This window comes from Amblyomma maculatum, chromosome 10 (genome assembly GCF_055883805.1).
Source record: "Amblyomma maculatum isolate TAMU_Amacu chromosome 10, ASM5588380v1, whole genome shotgun sequence".
In the NCBI taxonomy this organism is placed as follows: Eukaryota; Metazoa; Arthropoda; class Arachnida; order Ixodida; family Ixodidae; genus Amblyomma; species Amblyomma maculatum.
The window spans coordinates 24,109,572-24,127,966 of NC_139353.1; the positions used below are offsets into that span (position 1 = coordinate 24,109,572).

The following is an 18,395-nucleotide window of genomic DNA, read 5'->3' on the forward strand; positions in this document are numbered from 1 at the left end:
TTTGTATTTTGTTTATAGTATATGCGTGACTACCAAACGGCCAGCTGGATTTTGAAATGATCTGCTTTATGAGGTCGGGGGCCTTTCGCAACTCGTACGATTAAGGGGGAGTGTCTCTGTCCGCCAGCGTGTTGTGCAAACGGTACCCCGTCCACATGCAGCCACCGGGGCCCCGACCGTGGTCGACAAGCACGGGGAAGGAATTAAGGCTATAACGGCCAAGAAGAGACGTCAGCGACACAGCGCACTGATGTGCCCGCCGCACTGTCCGTCGTCTCTCGGCGCAGACGCACGCAATCTCTCAAGCAAGCTTCGTTCGGTCGAAACGTATTTATGGAAGGGGGAACCGACCGCGGAGCCCACACGCGCAATCAAATGTGCAATACTCTATACGTACACGGCGACCGGTACATCACCGCCGCGCCAGTCTGATTCAGTCTATGACATAAGGGGAAAAAAAAACATGAAAGTGAAGATGCATAACAGGCGCAACGGCCGCTGCTGACAACGGCCAGCGATATCAGTCATACGCTCAGTCGACCAAATCGTTCGGCAAAAGTGACATGGCGACAGCTCTCCGAAGTGAACGCAGGCGGAATATGAATAGATTTCAAATCGCGCTCGAGTTCCTCAAATCGACAAATTATACCGATGCTGAAAACAATACCTAAGTATCAATTTCCCAACGGATACTCGTGCCTAATTTAAACTGTTCCAGTTACGCTAGCTGTTGCATATATCCAAGCGATTTGATGTGTCGATGACTAAGCAATAAAGCTGATGACTATAAAGGACACCACCGCCGACCTCCACGACACACACGCACCATATATATATATTATCTGGCTCACATTCAATGTTAGCAACATAGTGCAAATGTCAATCGCTCGAACCCGGAAAGGGACTAAATAATATTGAAAAAAAAAAAAAAGCAAAAGCATTGTTCGAACTAATGAGAGTACGATACGCGCACTTCATCGATGGAGGCAAAGCGTCAGTCACTTTCAACAAAGCGGAATTTCGAATTTCTGGAGCGGACAGGACGTGGCACTTCACAGTGTGCACCTTCTAAGTCATGACCCGGCCACAGGGAAAACTGGCGAAACTTCTTTTCTCCATTCTCTTGTTTTCGGGTTTCGGGGATAGCCAAAGGTTCTACCATACTCGGCTGTGCCACCGCACAGCACACGTTGAACGTGTGCATATCGCATGTGGCATCGGCCGAGCCCTGCTGACGAAGAACAGAACAGGGAGACCCGGGAAAGAGAGAAGAAAAAAAAAAAACGCAGAGAAAAGGAATGAAAACACGCGCTGCACAGAGTCGACCACCCGTCGACCGAGAGCTGGGCTTCTTCAAACGACCCCAAAGGAACACGAGGGGAAAGGGGCAGCCTGCTGAGTGCCAAGTGCTTTTAAAAACTAGGAGACTATCCGCGTTCCCGTTCCGCGCCGCGCAGTCCCTGGGGCAAGCAGGCCACCACTCGGTTTCGGCGACGCTCAGAAAATGAGCCCCGAAAAGAACCTGCGGAGGACGGCATTCCTAGCACGCTTATGACCGTACACATCGTCCCTCCGCTGCATCCCGTCGCAGCTGGTGTCAGAAAGACAAGCCGCGGTCAGCGAGCAGCCCTTGGTCGAGACAGACGAGGACCCCCCGGTAGGCGAAGGCGGCGGCGGCTTTGTTTCGACCGCCACGGCGACGCGGTGATCAACTTTCATGTGGTTCGGAGTCGAGAGAAAAAGAAAAAAAAGAAGAAAAACGGAGCTCTGTTTCTTCGCCCCGCCAGCAGAGCATTTTGGCTGTGTGTGCGAGCACGAGTTCAGGGAAACGGCTCTACCCCAACCCTGTTCTTGTACGGCCACGTGTGCTTTCGGTAAACCTCAAAGCAGCAACGTCGGAAAGACCAGGGGGCATCAAAGGAGAAAGAGGGGGAGGCGACATACTCGCGCGAAGATGTTTCCTTGAATTGTACAGTCGGCATCAAATGTGTCCGGTGCGCTCGCAGCCATTGTGCAGGCCTAAAATAAAAAGAGAAATTTTACAATGTCGTCTGGATGGTGCTCGTGTGGCCAGAGTGGCCGCGCAACCTCCACAGCAGACTTGCACAATACCCCCCCCCCCCCCCCTTTTTTGCTCTCAGCTTCAGCCACCCTATGAATGGTTAGCAACATAACCGGCATGGAGCGATGGTAGATCGCGGTGTCCAGCCCGGACCCGGCTGCACAACAGCAGCTGGTGGGCTGGGCTACAAGCTCCCGGCTACCCTACGCTATACCGAGCTGACCAATCAGTATAAGGTGTAATTCTAGGGATCAAGAATCAATAAATATTTTCGCCTCTAGAACCTGGATTCCAAGGGATCGAAAACGTAGCAGAGGGCAGCAGAAAAGTTAAGTAGGAGGATGAGGTTAGGAAGCTTGCGGAAATCAATTGGGTGCAACTAGCACAGGACCGGGGTAATTGGAGGAATATGGGAGAGGTCTTCGCCCTGCAGTGGACATCGTCCGCATGATGATGAAATGAAACGGCAGTGTACGGCCTTCTCATCAGCCAAGGATGCATCCCGGACGAGAACTACGCCGCGCTCCTGGCGGTCCTCCAAACACTGCTTGTTCCTAGCAGTACGCATACGTGTGTCATACCGGCTTTATCGATCCACCTATACATCCGGTGAAAAAGAGACGGGCAAGGGGATATATTTCACATCGTTCGCCCGGAATGTATACACTAGGATCGGAAACCTGCATTCTTGGACGTTCCGCAAGTCGTCGGGGAAACGTGCAACAAATGATGCGTCAGTATTTGTTGTTTTTTCGAGGGGGCAGGGGTGACAGTACGTTCTTGCGCGTCGCGTTACGCGTCAGGGTTTTTTGTTTTTGTTTTTTAACCTCTGGCTCTCGCATGTGCCCCGAAAAAATGGCAGACCGCAGACACAAAGCCTTCACGCCATAGCAGCAAGCCGATAACACCTTGGCACCCTAGCTAGCGTCTTGCGGACAGCGACGATGGGACGGCGCTACAAAAGCGAACCTTCTCGCCCGCGCGATCTCAGCTCCCTGAAGAAAGCTGCCAATCGGTTTCCAAGATGGCCGCCAATAAAGCAAAGCGCTTTAAAATGTGTTTATAGTGAACTAGAATACTTTCTGCGGAGGGCATTTAGGTAGCCATGGGATGCGGTGTTGAAACTCTACAAATGCGAGGCAGAGCCCCACTTATTACCGGGCACAACTGATTGGTATATGCGGTAGCTTTGCAACCGTCGCCGTTTCGACCGAACCGGTAGCGCGACTTTGAGCTAAAACACGTGTCTCGCGACAGCCGACTCGCGGCTGCTTCCGGGCTCTGCATCTCGCGACGACCCGTGCGTCAGACACGCGCACACCACTCCAGCCGACACGCAAGCAACAAGCAGGCAAAGTATTTACACAGAAAAGCGAGCTAGCCGAGAACGTAACCGCGACGACGTACAAGCGCTCCGGGAATTGCGTATACAGGAAGTCGCACTACACGTACTCTGTCGCCGACGCGCACACGAGCGCTAGGGGCCTTATCGCCAAATGTATGAAAATAAGCTGCGAAGAGCGAAGGAAATTAAAAGGAGATCAACGCAGAGAGCGGCGAACAATAAACAATTGTCGTCTCGCCGCCGGGGGACCCCTCCCGCTCATATGATTACTCGCCCCTCACACTGGATGGAGCGAGATTAGCATCTTCAAAATGAAGCCACGGTCATGGTCGGAAGGAGAAAAAGAAAGCAACGGTCGTCTCTCTCTCTCTCTCAGCGCGTCGATGGTGTCCCCTCCCGACGCGCCAAGAAGAAACGGTGGCAGGGTCACGGACGGCTTCGGGCATGGCCTCGATGGTAGACTGCAAGTCCAAAGCATCTTTGTGGAAGGGACCTCCGCAACAACGCTCGAGGGGGGGACCCTCCCTGAGCCCCGTTAGTCGCGCATTTTGCTTCTATATACGCCCTGCCCTGGGACAGGCAATGTCGTTACGTCGCAAGTAGCAGCGGCTTGTCCAGGTGCGGGCCCCCAATGCGTTGAATGCAACAAAATACGAGGGACACCCCACCTTTGTACGATGAGACAGCGTCAATTGCTCCAGTCGGCGCTGCACGCCTAACCATGGATCCCTTCATTTGTGCCTCTACGATCTCGTCCATAATCATCAACGTACCGTCGTAAACTATACTACGCTACGCGAAAGACCACCCGCGGCACAAGTATAAGGACCGCGCTTTAACCAAACCGTACGCACAAGCCTGCAGCTATAGCTGATTTCGGCTAACTTTGTCGTGACGCGGTCTCGCGACGTCACACAGCCTGCCAATCAGCGCCCAGCCATGTTACCTGCCAAAGTCGTGGCCGTGATTTTTCGCTCACAAAGCCGGATTTTATTTATTTATTTATTGGATAACGGGGCCTTTAACGCTAACGAGTTAAGAATGCACCACCCGCGACTGGGCGCTTCAGCCTGAAAAGGAGAAAAATAAACCGACTCTATCCTTTCCCTGCAAAAAACAAAAAAAAAAAAAGACGTCTGTTTGAATTTGATATTAAATTAACGATAGGAAATATTCTAAAAAGAAATCCGCGGCTTGACATTTACGAGACGAGCAACCCCCACAGGTACGCTCTTAATCCGTACATTTCGACGCACTTTCGCGCAGTCCTCGCTGAATACGGCGCCATATGACGAAAACTCAAGCTATTTACTGGGATGAACCGCCCACAATAGGAGGTTGGGCTCAGTGCGACCCTTGCCACTGAAACGTCTAGCCCAGGTCGTGCCGCGCCCTAGGAACAGGATACTTGTCTTCCGAGCACTTACGCATAGTGTCCTAATTTTAGTGCGGATCAGGTATATACGTGTACTATACCGAGAGTGCGTACTTTCCTCCTGGCGTACGCCACAAGCGCAATCCGATGGCACGCTTGCATGTTTTACAACTACAGAAGACCGGAACCCTGCGTGCGCAGGGTATCATGGAGAACCGGGGAAGCGAGGTCAAAGGTCAAACAGAGCGCAGGTAGCTCCTCCGACGGGAGGGTAAATGGAACGCCAGAGAGAGCGGGAAGCACTGTATACCTGCAACGACAAACACCTCCGAACGAAAGGCTAGAGTTTTTGCACTCCCGACTCACCCCCACCAGATTCCTCATCCACGGTCTCTTACCTCAGATGTGACAAACACATTGGCATGAAGGAAACCTCTTGTTGTGGACCACGTACCAACCAGAACGTCAACTTCGACTTAATCGCTATTTATTTCCAATGAACTCTGCTCTCTCTCTCGCTCTTACACGACGCTGTGGGGCAAGGAAAAACACACACATACACACAAAAAAACGACGGACCCCGTCCGGATGAACAGCTAGGCTGCCCTTCTTCGCGATACAAAACTATTCCAGCAAACAATTGTCCAGCGTTGAGGTGCCGGCTAGTTGGTAATACATTTTGGAATAACAGCGCGAAGGACGAGGACGAAGATAGAAAGACACAAACACAGCGCTGACTGACAACTGATTTAATTCCAGAAGTTGGCAAGCATATGTAATTAAATCAGTTGTCAGTCAGCGCTGTGTTTGTGTCCTATCTTCGTCCTCGTCCTTCGCGCTGTTATTCCAAAATTGTCCAGCATCTTCGACGGCATCTGCTGCTGCAGAACCCCCCCCCCCCCCCCCCCTTCATTCCTTTTGCGGCCATGGGCCGTCGTTTCCGTGGAAACGCGCGCGCGCGTCGAGTTCCGCAAGCCGATCGAGAGATGGGCCACCGGCGGGTAAGCGAACGAGAGGCACGACGAGGCCAAAAAACAAGAGCAACGATCAGGCGGCGATGCGCGCTGTAGCTTATTTCTTTCTTTCTTCCTCGCAAGCCGTCGACCACAACGCGACCGGCGTGCGCACACCACACGCCGCGACGACGACGGGAACCGGTAGCAGCCTCGAGGCACGTCGTACACGCGCCAGCACACGTGACAGGGGACGACCGGCCTGCCGGCTACGGCAGCTGCTGGGGACACGTCTCCGAACGAACCACGGCGTGGGCAACGATCTGCGGGAGGAACAAAGGGAAGGCGACATCGCTCACAGAAGCGTGTCCCCGACTGGTGCTCGTTACGCGGTGGATGGGAAGAAAAATGAAGAACGCAAAAGATTACCAAGCAATAACCGGCACCGAACGACGCGCCACCGGGGCAACGCGCAGAAAGGCAGCAACAGCAGCAGCAGCTCCGGTAGTCACGAGCGCGGTGGTGTTCATGCCTCCCAGAACGGCCATCAACCGACGGCTCCAATGGATGGTGGTGGAACATTCGCGGCTGGCACGTTGCTTCCGGTCGTGCCACTATACCTTGATGCCTGCCGCGTTGCAGATCGGAACGCAATTATACCTGCCGCAATTCGTGCCTCCGTTAGAGTGTGCGCGTGTTCATATATAGTTGGACACGGCCCGGGTATGTAACGCGCGGAGCGGATGACCGATGGTCCCAACGGAGTGGACTCCAAGCGAAGGCAGGGGGGCGGCAGAGAGTTTGGTGGGTGGACGAGATTAGGAAGTTTGTAAGCATAGAGCAGCCATACTGGCGCAAGACAGGCAGAGGTCCTCGCCCAGGAGTCGACGCTGGGCATACTGGCGTAAGACAGGCTTGATGGAGGGATATGGCAGAGGTCCTCGCCCAGGAGTCGACGCCGTTGCACTGATGATGGCGATTGCGTTTGTGTGGAAACAAATTAGAGAGCAAATACTCCCCTCAATTTGAGAAACAGGACAGGGCACACGTGCGGCAGAAGCGCAGCGACTGTCTTCACTTGGCGTAACTGGCCAGGAACTGAACGCTTACCTTCATGAGGAACAAGCATGACACATGAGGCATATGTTGCCAACTGTGGCGTCGTACGAGTGTTGTGCTTTTTACTTACTGCGTTCTTTTCTTATTTAGGGGTAAGGGTAAATGGTGTTTCTTTTTTAACGATATTTATTGCCTCAGGGCATCAGTAGGTATGAGATGAAGAACAAGCTAATGATTAAATGAATGGAAAAAGGTTGGCTGATTTTATGAAGTCCAAGAGTGAGCGATGATGTGGTTGCTGAGTCCAAGCGAGATACAAGGCAGGATTGTTTGCTGAAAGGCCAGCTATCGTCAAGTGCCGGATACGTGTTGATTTCGAAGCTGGGCAGACCCACAGCAAATGGTGAATGTCGGCTTCAACATTTTCGTCTTTACATGTCAGACACCCTGGGAGGGGATATAAGTGTCGGAAGTGAGACCACGTCCGAGTGACAGCTGGTGTGAGGGCAACACCGACCCGGATCCTCCTAAGCGCAACCTCCTCTGCACGGGTTTGGACTCGGGCTCGTCGTAGTGGAGGGCTTCGGAAATTTCGACCACCTAAGGTTCTTTAACGTGCACTTCGTAATAGTAAACACAAACTGAGTCGGCACCACAGTGGCGTATACTCTTCGCGTTCCCCTTTTATTTCGTCGAGAGTGTTACCGCATGCGCTTCACGACAGGGCTTGACAGCGGTGGCATCTGCAGAGAGCGCAGTAAATTTATAATGAACACGGAGAAGCGGTTCAGTTCTATGGGACGGAGCTCCATTAGGATGCGCATCATAAAAATAAATACAGTCTGCGATCTTGGAGCACTGACAAGGTGGACAAAAAGTAGAAATGAAAACGCAACCTCTGGTCAGTGGCGCTATTGGTAATGAGACACACCGCCGGGGTGCCGCAGTGGGTGGCGCAGGCACCCGTGTGCTGTGCGATGTCAGTGCACGTTAATGAACCCCAGGTGGTCGAAATTTCCGGAGTCCTCCACTATGGCGACTCTTATAACCTAAGTCGCTTTGGGACGTTAAAACCCCACAAAACATTGGTAATGAGCCTAAACGTAAACTAACTTTCACACGGTTGCTTATCTCGGCGTCACTCTTTTTCGAACCGCCTGACGAGCTTCCTTTCGTTCTCCACGTGAATGTATCTCTGGATTTTTTTTTTTTTCTTTCCGGGTAGGCTCTGATCCTCAGTGCACTATTAGCAGGGACAGGCTAGTCAGCTACAAAGAGATTACAGAGCACTACCGGCTAAACAGTTTAGAAGACCCATCGGCAGATAGGACAATAAATAAGATCAAAGAAAGCATTTGGAGGCGCTTACAAACAAGGACTTTTCTGAACCCAGCTACCCGAAGTCAGTGATACCTGGAGCAATTCTCAGGTAGGTGAAAACTATGTCAGGATAAGGCGGATCTGGTACATATAGTATGGACGTGTCCAGAAACAAAAAATATAAATGAACAGACAAAAACGGAAGAATTTTGGGAGACTCTACTATTGAGCTCACAGCTTGAGACTCAGCTAGGTATAATCAGACTAGCCGAACACGCCGTCCGGGTCCAAGGGCTCCAGGCCGCCGTGTAGGCGGATAGGTTGACGTCTATCCTGCACCTGTTGGAGATTAAAGTTTTACCACCACCACCACCATCCTCGAACCGCAGAAGACACTATCGACGGAAGGCACTTAACGTTTTAAAATACGACGCCGCGAGCAACAGGAAAAGAAAGGGAAAAAAATGTTTTATCTCCGAGTTCCTAGTCCGGGAAACAAGAGTAAAATTTTGTTTAGTATAATATTGGTTTATTCGCACCGACATTACCGTGCAATCCGTACCGAGCGCACTGAAAAGGATACCGTTTATTTGAACTCCGCACAATACGGACAGATTTTCGATCCCGTTCAAGTTGGAACTATCGCGAACATGTGCCGAGCGTGCTGGGTCAATGACGGCAACGCGATCTGCCGTCTGGACAGTCGTCTGCACCGATAACGAGATATGCAAATCGTACACGGGCAAAGAAGGAACTAAAAAAAAAAAATAAGAAAGGGCATCGTTTCCGTACGCTCCCTTTGCGTGTTAACGTTCGTCGTACCAGGACCGATCGATGCAAAGGCACATATTTGCGTGGACCATGCGTAGAAACCGTTACTATAGAGCCTGCTAGGCCCTTCTGGATGCGGAAAAACATGCCTCAAACACGGCGTCTCATCATATGATAACAATTCTTTTTGCACAAAATGTGCAGCAGTCAGGCGAAGCGTTTCGATTGAGGCAAAACGCAAAAGGATAGGATAAAATAAACTTTATTGCCCTACTTTAGATATCTTTTCGTCGATGGCTTGGCTCCGTCTCACAGGGTTGGCGCCCCTATTCCAGGGTTCCACTGAGTTTTGCTGCCCGATGGGCATGGATGACCAATCCTCGTTGGGGGATTGGGCTGCCGCTGGTGAGCATACTCTCCCACTGTCCGCACTCGGATTTTCTAGCTTGTGGAACGCTTTGTTTCTATCGCATTCCCATGGGATGTGATATTACGAACCTCCCGGCTACTGCTTAACTCCGTTTTTTTAACCTCTAAGCCCAACGCCCCTGTTCTTCTCCTGGGGCCTCTCGGCTGAAATATTTAGTTTTGTCAAGGAGTTACGTCATCCATAATTTTCTGTATCTAAGAGACCAACGCCCGAGTATCACAAACATTGGAGCACGTTTTTCGCAGTTTTTTTTTTTTTTTTCCCCTTCGGGATGAGTTCTCAAGCAACAACGCCTTCAATTCATACGTGCCTGCTGACTTTACGCTGCGTCATCCCGCGATAGCATGCAGGCATTTTAGATGGTGTAATCGCAACAGGCTGCTTGCACAAGAGCAGGAAAGTCTAGGGAAAAGAAAACACAATAAAGGAAGAGAAAAGAGGGAACGGGGATAGAAAGTGAATGTCGATGGATTTATCTGACCGTGTGCCGCATTGCCGCGTCAGGTTTTCCAATTTCCTCCTTGTCTTCTATTGTTACATATGAGGGGCACGTCACAGTCACTATGAGGTACTCTCTTTTAGCTGGATTCTAACTGTTCGGTTCAGTTTGTGGGGCTTAACGTCTCAAAGCAACTCCGGCTATGAGAGACACCGTAGTGGAGGACTCCGGAAATTTCGACCACCTGGAGTTATTTAACGTGCACTGACATCGCACAGTACACGGGCAGGATTCTAACTGTTCAATAAATGTAAGGAGTTTCAGGGACCCCTGAAACGGTATTCCGGAAATAAAGGGTATAATTCAAGAACTTCGAGGGTCTGTGCAAACCCTGCCAGCATTTCCGACGACAGTCGCCTCGCCTTCCCGCCTTCCCAGCCTGAAACCGTACAGCGCTCAGGTGGAAATCCTCCAAGAGAGGGGGTCACCCCAGCTTTCAAAGGACGGCCGCTTCCCTTTCACTCGCGAAGCGAGCCAGACGGATGGGCCGTCTCTCAAACCTTCGTCACGTCTCACGAGAAAATTTCCTCCTTCGAGAAGATGCGTCGCGCCTAGGTATATGTGCCCAGACGAGAATGCGCAATGAACGGTACAAGGACGCAGTACGCTGCTGGAGAGTTTTTTACCTTACTGGGTCGTCGCGAGTCGGTTAATCGCGACGGCAATTGGCAGAAATGCAGCGAGCGACTACCGGAGCGGAGCCACGCAAGCGGCGCGAGAATTCGCTTATTCGCTCCTGCGCGACGCAAACCCGGGGAGCCGCCTCCCTACGGATATGATTCCGGTCTGGCACCATTTTCAGTAACCCAAGCCCAGACCCGTGGCACTCGCGAAAGTCATCGAGCTATATAATATGCACGCGCATGTAATATTCTCGTCGCGTATTTCGAATGCACCGTTAAAAAAAAAAAAAAAAAAAAAAAAAAAAAAAAGCGCTTTGGCAGCCGATTCAGGATGCATGAGACGTACGCGAAGTTAGTACACGTTCAAGATGAAACCTATGCAATTACTGGAGGCTAACTGGATTTCCAGTTGTCGCGATAAAAAACGTAGTTCACCTTGAAAACCTGTAAGCAAAAAAAAACCCTCGTACATTACTATTTTACATCGCGTTGACAAGATAAGCCGGTCGCCCAACCGCCAGAAGGGACCCTGCTTCGATCTGCCCGTGGTACATGTATGGTTTCCCTGGTACAACGCAACGGCTACGACGAAAAAAAAAAAAAAAAAATGCGAATCTGTCTTAAATGCGGTGGCGAAGCGAAACAATGGCCGTCACTGTGTCGCTCAGAGCGTTCTGGATTTCACGAAACGACCACTGCTGCCAAACCGAACAGGACCAGTCAAAGACAATTCGCACTAAATCTCGCTCGAAGCTATAGGCTCCAGTCCAAACGATCTGAGCAGCGCAGATAGAACCCACCGATATGCGGCGATCCGAGGATTTATTTATTTTTTTTTTTTTTTTTTTTTTTTTTTTTTTTTTTTTTTTTTTGTCGGCGTTCATCTCAACGTGGCGGAACCGCAGCGTAAATATACGAGTTCAGGTCGCATCCCGCACCTGCTTCACATCCTGCCAGCTAAAGCGTCTAAAACAGCATGGTGCACAGAAGAAAAAAAGCCCTTCTCCCCTTCGGAAGAGAAAAAGAAAGCCCTCGGCAAGCAGTGTGACATACTGCATGACTTAGCAGCAAGCGGAGATGGCAGACGTGCACGCAATTACTTTTTCAGCAAAAAAAAAAAAAAAATTAATTAAAAAATAAAGCTGCGTCCGATGTGATGCCAAGCATGACGCGCAGGTGCAAGCCGAAATAAACCTGGCGACACAACCGGTCGCCATGTTAGGCGCGCTTACCAGTCCCTCCCGCCCACTCACGGTTCCATTCATGCTCAGCTCGGCGCCAAAAACAATGCCCCGTGAATGAGTTTGTAGAATTTGTCTTCCGACACTTTGCGCTCCCAACGATGTACAATGTGGAAATTCAAGCTTCGATTAGCGCCAAATAAACACACGTGGGCACATTCACAGAGTTCCGCGTCGCTTGCTTTGCGCTCAAAGCGATGACCCGATTTTGGCGACTGCACGTTGCCAATCACGCCATGCAACATCACGCACATGAGTCTAATCGATTTTCCCGACGTTCGCCTCACTGCCAGACTGATTTTATCCTGCGCACAGAGTGAAGCCACGCCACGTGCGCGATTTCCCTAGCCTTGGTTTCGCGGACGCGTGATTGCATTCTTTTAGACCGACACTGTCGAATGCCACGTGTAAGCAAAACAAGGCGGGCTAGTTCGTTGTACAGAGCGAATCGCACTTGGCGGGAACACGGCTCCACGTGGCTGCGTACACGCGGAGCATCATTGCACCCAAACCGGTAGCAAACTTGGGAAATACGGTACCTATAGGGAGCGGAGGTGAAAAGCATCGACCGAGGCACCCTAACAGTACCTCGATAGCAGCGCCCTACGGAGAGACGCGGAACTATCGGGGCACCCAATTGGCAAACGAAACGGAGCACCACTCCCAGGTAGGTACACCTCTTCTCGTTCACCACCATATATACATTTATTCGCGACCGGCTTAAATGCAATGCCGCTCCGAAGTTGCGTGGCCACGCGGAGTCGTGTTCCCGATAAGTGTTATTGACCCTGTACATTATGATGGAACCGGTGCGCTACACCAGGGTTGGTAAGACAAACTGATACACAGAACAAGCGCGCCACGTAGACGGTTTCGTCGATTTCATCCCCGTTTAGACGCCATAGTGTACGGCCTTCGTGGTCTGTTCTTGAGTCATATAGGTCATGCCCCCCTCCCGAAAGGCTAAAACAGATGAAAAGGAACCCACGTGTCTGGAAGGCTTTTAACCAAGTCCGCACCTTGAAGCCATGGGTGTCACATTTTGTGGCAGGGCGCGCTCACCTTCAGCGGTGCAAGCCGAAGTAACAGGTGGTTCGATAAGCCTATCAGACAGATTCTCGTGCGCCGAAATTGCAGCCATTGTGACGTTGGTGCGTACTCGGCTATCCGCGAATGATAGAGTTTTCGCGACGCGTATCGCGCAGGCCGCGTCTACCGTCAACGCAGACGGTAGACGCTGCACCAAAACTCTCTTTTCTTTTCCCATTAGCCTTTGACCCTTTCCTTACGCGTGCACAGCGGTCACTGAGACCTAGCACAGGAGTCGATAAAGAAGGCGCTTGCGAGCCCGTTTTCGCCGTTTTATCGGTCGCGCCGATCCTTCAAGCGCCAAGCAAGAAACGATAAACAGGCAGTGTGAAGAGCAGCGTAAGAATGCCGCCAACTCGAGAATATGGTGGGGTGGCTGACTGACGGTGACGGCCGCGCCCACGCGAGGAGCGAAACAGGACCGCGCCGCTTGTTGGACGTTCAGCGCTTCCACGTTTTCGCGGCGAAAAACGACGGAGATGCATGTGGCAAGCACATGTGGCTGCTGCTGGGAGCACACACGCTGAGGCTGCACCAGCGCCCGTCCGGTGCGACTCGCAGCATCCCTGGCTTCTCTTCGGTTGCTTTCTCTGTGAAAGTGAGCTGTAAATGTAACGAGCGGGGAGCGCGCGCGCTCCCATTTCAAGTTCTTACAGAGGACTTGCAAGGGGCGCCAGTAAATTCCTCCGGAGAAAAGGAAAGGCGCAGTAAGCATATCTACCGAGTTTCGCAAAGGATGACGGAGGGACAGAGAGTGAATACAGAAAAAGAGTCGCCGCAGTGGGCGCGGGGGTTCCAGATTAATCTCGACCACCTGGTGCAGCCGAGGTGCGTGGTTGATTGTGTGGAGGCTATAAAGGGGACTGAGTGTACAGCTGTGAAGGGGTACAGCTTTGCCCCGTTGGTGAATTTCCCGTCATCTGAGGTTATTGGTTTCAGATAAGGAAAGCCATTTTGTTGTGCCAGGGAGTATTTTCACAGAAAATGCGGGGACAGCCGTCGCAAAAACTTCAAAAAAGTCCGGCTTAACGTTAATAGGCAAAAGAGCGAAGCTTTGAGGTTGTCGCAAGAAATAAATTTGGAAAGCCTTCGGGAGTCAGTTAACAAGTCAGAGAGAAACTGTTTAGAAATTTTCTTTTCTGCCAAAAACCCACAAACCGGGAATTCCTTTCAGACGCACAGTTACGGAAGTAACGGAACGCGCCTCTTGGCAATACTCCGTATCGGGTTTTTTGCAGAAATATTTAGACACGCTTGAATTCGATTATCCTTTTTTTAGTTTCTAATTCAGTGGCCATTGTAGAATATTTGCAGCGTTTTAACTCTGGTTCAAGTGGAGTGTTCAGCATTGACGCCCAAGATGTTTTATTCTCTTCCTCAGGATAGGCTCCTGAAGTATGTTAGAAATTGTATAGCGATTGATAATGATGAAGCGGGGTTTATTTCGGATTGTGGGGTGTCTGTTGAAACTTTTTTGTAACTGTTAACGTTTTATTTGCAGTCGACTTTTGTGGAATGGGAGAGTGAACTGTATGCTCAAAAAGCGAGGGTGTGCATAAGGTTCAAAAGTAGCACCCGTACTAATATTTTTTCTTTGCTATGTAGATAGGGCAATAAAAAGTAGCTTGGGGGTATGTGTAAAACAGGTTTTTAGGTATGTTGATGATTATTTAATTTTTGTGGACGGAGACTTAAGGGGACAGGTTGGTGAAAATCTGGGGGTCTTTGATAGTTGCGGGCAAGGTTGAAGTTTACTATCGAGGTACCGAGCGGCAAGGAGTTGCAATTTTTGGATGTAAGGTTAGTATAAACGATATATCATGTATGCTGGTCTTTCCGGCAGCGTCCGGAGAAGCAGTTACTTAGCTACAAATCATCCCACTCAAAATTGGTTAAATGTGGTATAGCTGTCGCGTGCTTGGGATCTGCACTTTTAAAATCATGTGTGCATGAAATGTTCAGTAGTTTTGGCCTGCAGATCGATAGAATAAGATTGGCAGAATATCCGGATCAGTTCATCTTGCTCGCTTGTAATAAACTTAAAAAAGAAAAAAAAAAAGTCGGTCGATAGTTCTCAGCCATTGGAACCGGGCAGTAGAAAGAAGTACGCGGTCATACCGTACGTACACCGGTTGTCTCACAGGTTAAAGAGCATAGGATCAAGATATGGCGTTGATGTGGTATTTTCAGTCCCCAAGAAACTTGCTAAGATATGTGCCATAGTGGACAGTATAATGAAGTTTAAGAATCAACAAAAAAAGTAAGCGAGAGGAGGTCCTGTAAAATAAATCACCAGGTTAAGTTCGCACCATGTGCTGAAGGCGTGGTGTACGACATTGAATTTTCTTGCGGAAAGAGGTATATTGGCCAAACAGGTAAATGTATTAACTAACACCCGTGTACGCCAACATAATACATCATTGAAAAATGCCCCGTCTTCGAACCTTGCCCTGCACTGCAGGGACTGCCCTTTAAATAACGATGCAAATTTCCCTGATAGCCAAAAAACTATGCACACCTCTTTTTAACAACACTAAGTTATGTGATGCTAGGAAGATAGTGAGAGACAGGAAAGCGTGTCGTGATATGGTTCATAGGGTCACGAAGAGTCGGACACGACTGAACTGAATATAATCTACAGGCATAATCTACCAACTAACCAGAGAGTTATCTGAAGCATACCACATTCATAGAAAAGGGGATAGTTGCGTGAGCATGCCATCGATGCTTTCGCGTGATAGTGAAATTGTATATCTGGATTCGCATGATTAGACTGCTGCTTGTTTGGGGGGCGCATGTGTCCTGGTCCTCGAAAAAAATGCATAAATGTCACCTCCGATTTCTTTTTCATTAAACCTTCAGTTGTAAGTCAGCGCTTGTTCGTTATTCTCTTCCTCTGTTTGTCTCAAGTAGCGGCGCTGCTTTTTGATTTTGCAATGCACCAACTAGCTCAGATTTCCGTTCTTCTCATAATTATGCGCTGACATTACGCAGCACACAGGCGACGTCTTTTGCTTTCCGTCTTCATGCACTATGTGATCGCCGCGCTTCGATCTCGCCACCTCGTATTTGTCAGGAAGAGATCCCTAAGAACTCTTTAAAAGAGCGCGTTGTCTTTAATCCTCACGCTCTCACGAAAAAGCAGGTACACCCCAAACTGCTGCTACACGGATTATAAGGTACAACAGCGAGCACGCTTAAAGGGAACATCCGTAGACACTCGACAGAGCACTGTCGCATGTGTGCCACAAGCGCAAGGGTTTTTTTTTTCTTTTTTTTTCTGTCAGCGTTGAAGTGGCCAGTATGACGCAGTAGGTGAATTCCATCTGCGTACGTAGTGATCTGCGGACTTTAAGCCTACTCGAGCACGTTCACTACCTACGTGCTCGACTGGAGCGGCGAGACAACTAAAGATCCCACTGTGCCACCTCCTCCTGCGCCGCACAAGTAACGGGTTGGTCCGTCTGGCGAAAACCGGGTTCACTCAATGGCTAGAAAGGATGCCGCTCTTCGTTCTTTTTACGTTTTTTTCGGCCTCCTCGAGGCCGCCAGTTATGGACAGGGGCAGATTTATGGGTCACTCTTGGAGAGGGCGTTTGGGGGTATTAGATTTGTGGTGTGTATCGTCTAAAAAGATCAAAGAAATGAGGTTAAATATAGGTGTTACAGTGTAAAAGTTCTCCCTGGTTACGAGTGCGCTATGCCGTGCTCGCAAAGATGTCACGTCTTTATCCGTTTCTTTGTTGGCGCGTAGGAGTTCCACTTAAAAAAGGTGTCCAGCTGAGAAAATACACGGCGTCAAAAGCTTACGGGTCAAGACAGCAACGACAAACGTAAATTCAATTTGTAGTGCCCAGCCACTGTGTTCACAGTAGTCTCGATTTTAGGCTGCAACGAGAAAATACAGCGTCACCTGCTTCTCGACGATAGTGGCCAATCTTCTGACACATTCCAGATGAACTTCTTGGCGATCACTTCAATCAGTATGAGACTTTAGACAGATTAACAGCTACAGCCGCGAAACTAAACATGCTCTTGACTTTCCGAGTGACAACTTACAGATGTAGTGAGCTCCCATAGTTTCGTATATACGCGAGCCCGCTATATGCACTTCCGTGACATAATCCGGAGACCATCTGTCTTTTGAAATGCTGACCAGCTTGGCTCTTTGGTGTCACATCGTCGAAAGCTTTCGTACTACGCTAAAAGCAGTCACCGTACGCTACCCCTCCTTCGAGTGACCGCGTGTGTTTCGTTCAGCCCCTCGCATCGTGTGGTTCGCAAACGTCTGACGTCGGGGGGTGTCAAGAGCAGAAAGGAAACGCATCTCACCTGTCGTACAAGCGGTTGTCTGTCTCGCAGCGTTCATCGCGCCGCTCCATCCACTGCTTCCCGTGTCGGCAGGTGGTGAGCAGGAGCACGTCCTTGCCGTTGTTGAGGTGGTGCAGGGCATTGCGCGTGTCCGAGCCGATGCCGTAGACGTAGCGCTTGCCTTTGAACACAAGCAGGTAGCCTTTGTCGACGGGACCTGCACCCTGAATGGCTGGCTTGCCGCCGCGCTCGGGGTGCGACCGGGGAAATAGCGGCAGCGCGATATCAAAGCCGGGTCGGAACGATGACTCTGGGATGCTGCTTTTGGCCAGCATCGCCAGCCCGATGTCGAGCCCCAGCTCTTCGCTGTAGTCAGGCCAGGTACCCGAGAAGAGGTTGAAGATGAGGTGGTTCTGCCCGCCATTCCACAGGGGAGAGTCGGTCAGACGGGCAGTCCGCGCGTAGTCGGGGCTGAGCGGGTCCCGATCCAGCGTATCCACGGCCGGCACAAACACACACGCCTCCGATGCGTCCGTCGTCGCGTAACTAGACTGGCGGATCACCCTCAGGATCCGCTGGTAGACCGCCGAGGCGGGCGGTGCGTCCGACTCCGAAGGGTATACGTACACCTTGAAGTCACGACCGCGGCACCTCGCAAAGTCGAAACAAGAGTGCATGCGGCACAGCCGAGAGTCCGGCGGCGCCGTGGCGGCACCGTCCGACGAGCTGCCGCTGCGGAGTGCTTCGCGCTGCCGCCGCCGGGACACAGACAGGTCTTCGGCATCGCCGCTGTCTGCGTACGGTCGCAGGGAGCCGCTCGCGTACCTCTGGCGTCGTTCGTGGGCGCTGAGCACGGCGTGTCTGTAGCACAGGACCAGCAGGACCGAAACGCAAGTAGCCAGTAAGAGGAGCAGGTAGCGCTTTTTGGCTTGCATCAGGGGCGAACACCGGGGTCCCCGCCTTACCCGGATCGCGAGTGCGGCACCCCTCACCGCAGGCGCCCCGGCTCACGGCATCCCAGTTGTCAGCGACGGCCGACACGGCCTCAGACTGACGCCGTCAGCGACGACGTCGCAGCCATCTTGGCGACGCTGCTGCTCCTCCTTTTCGAGTCGAGCAGCGAGCGGCGGCTGGCGCGCGCAGACGACAACGCCGGCGCGGAGGGCGCTTTTGGCCTCAGCCGCGTTCGCCGCTAGAGGCGCCACCATCGGGCCGCGCGCGCGCGTCGAGCGTTTTTTTGTTCTATGCAGTCGCGGCCTAACAAGAAGAAAAGCCGTGATCTCCACGTTTTGAGGCGTAAATGTTCGGCTCACATCG

The 18,395-nt window shown here is 51.1% G+C and overlaps 1 protein-coding gene across 1 annotated transcript in view; it reads right to left on the reverse strand.

Annotated features, from left to right (window-relative positions):
- ttv (exostosin glycosyltransferase 1 ttv) overlaps positions 1-18,233 on the reverse strand; it is a 149,705-nt gene extending 131,472 nt beyond the window's left edge. The window contains exon 1 of the mRNA XM_084582242.1: positions 17,100-18,233. Coding sequence (XP_084438368.1) covers positions 17,100-18,013 — 914 coding nt within the window. The 5' untranslated portion in view covers positions 18,014-18,233. The remainder of the gene's footprint in view (positions 1-17,099) is intronic.
- Positions 18,234-18,395: the final 162 nt, after the last annotated feature.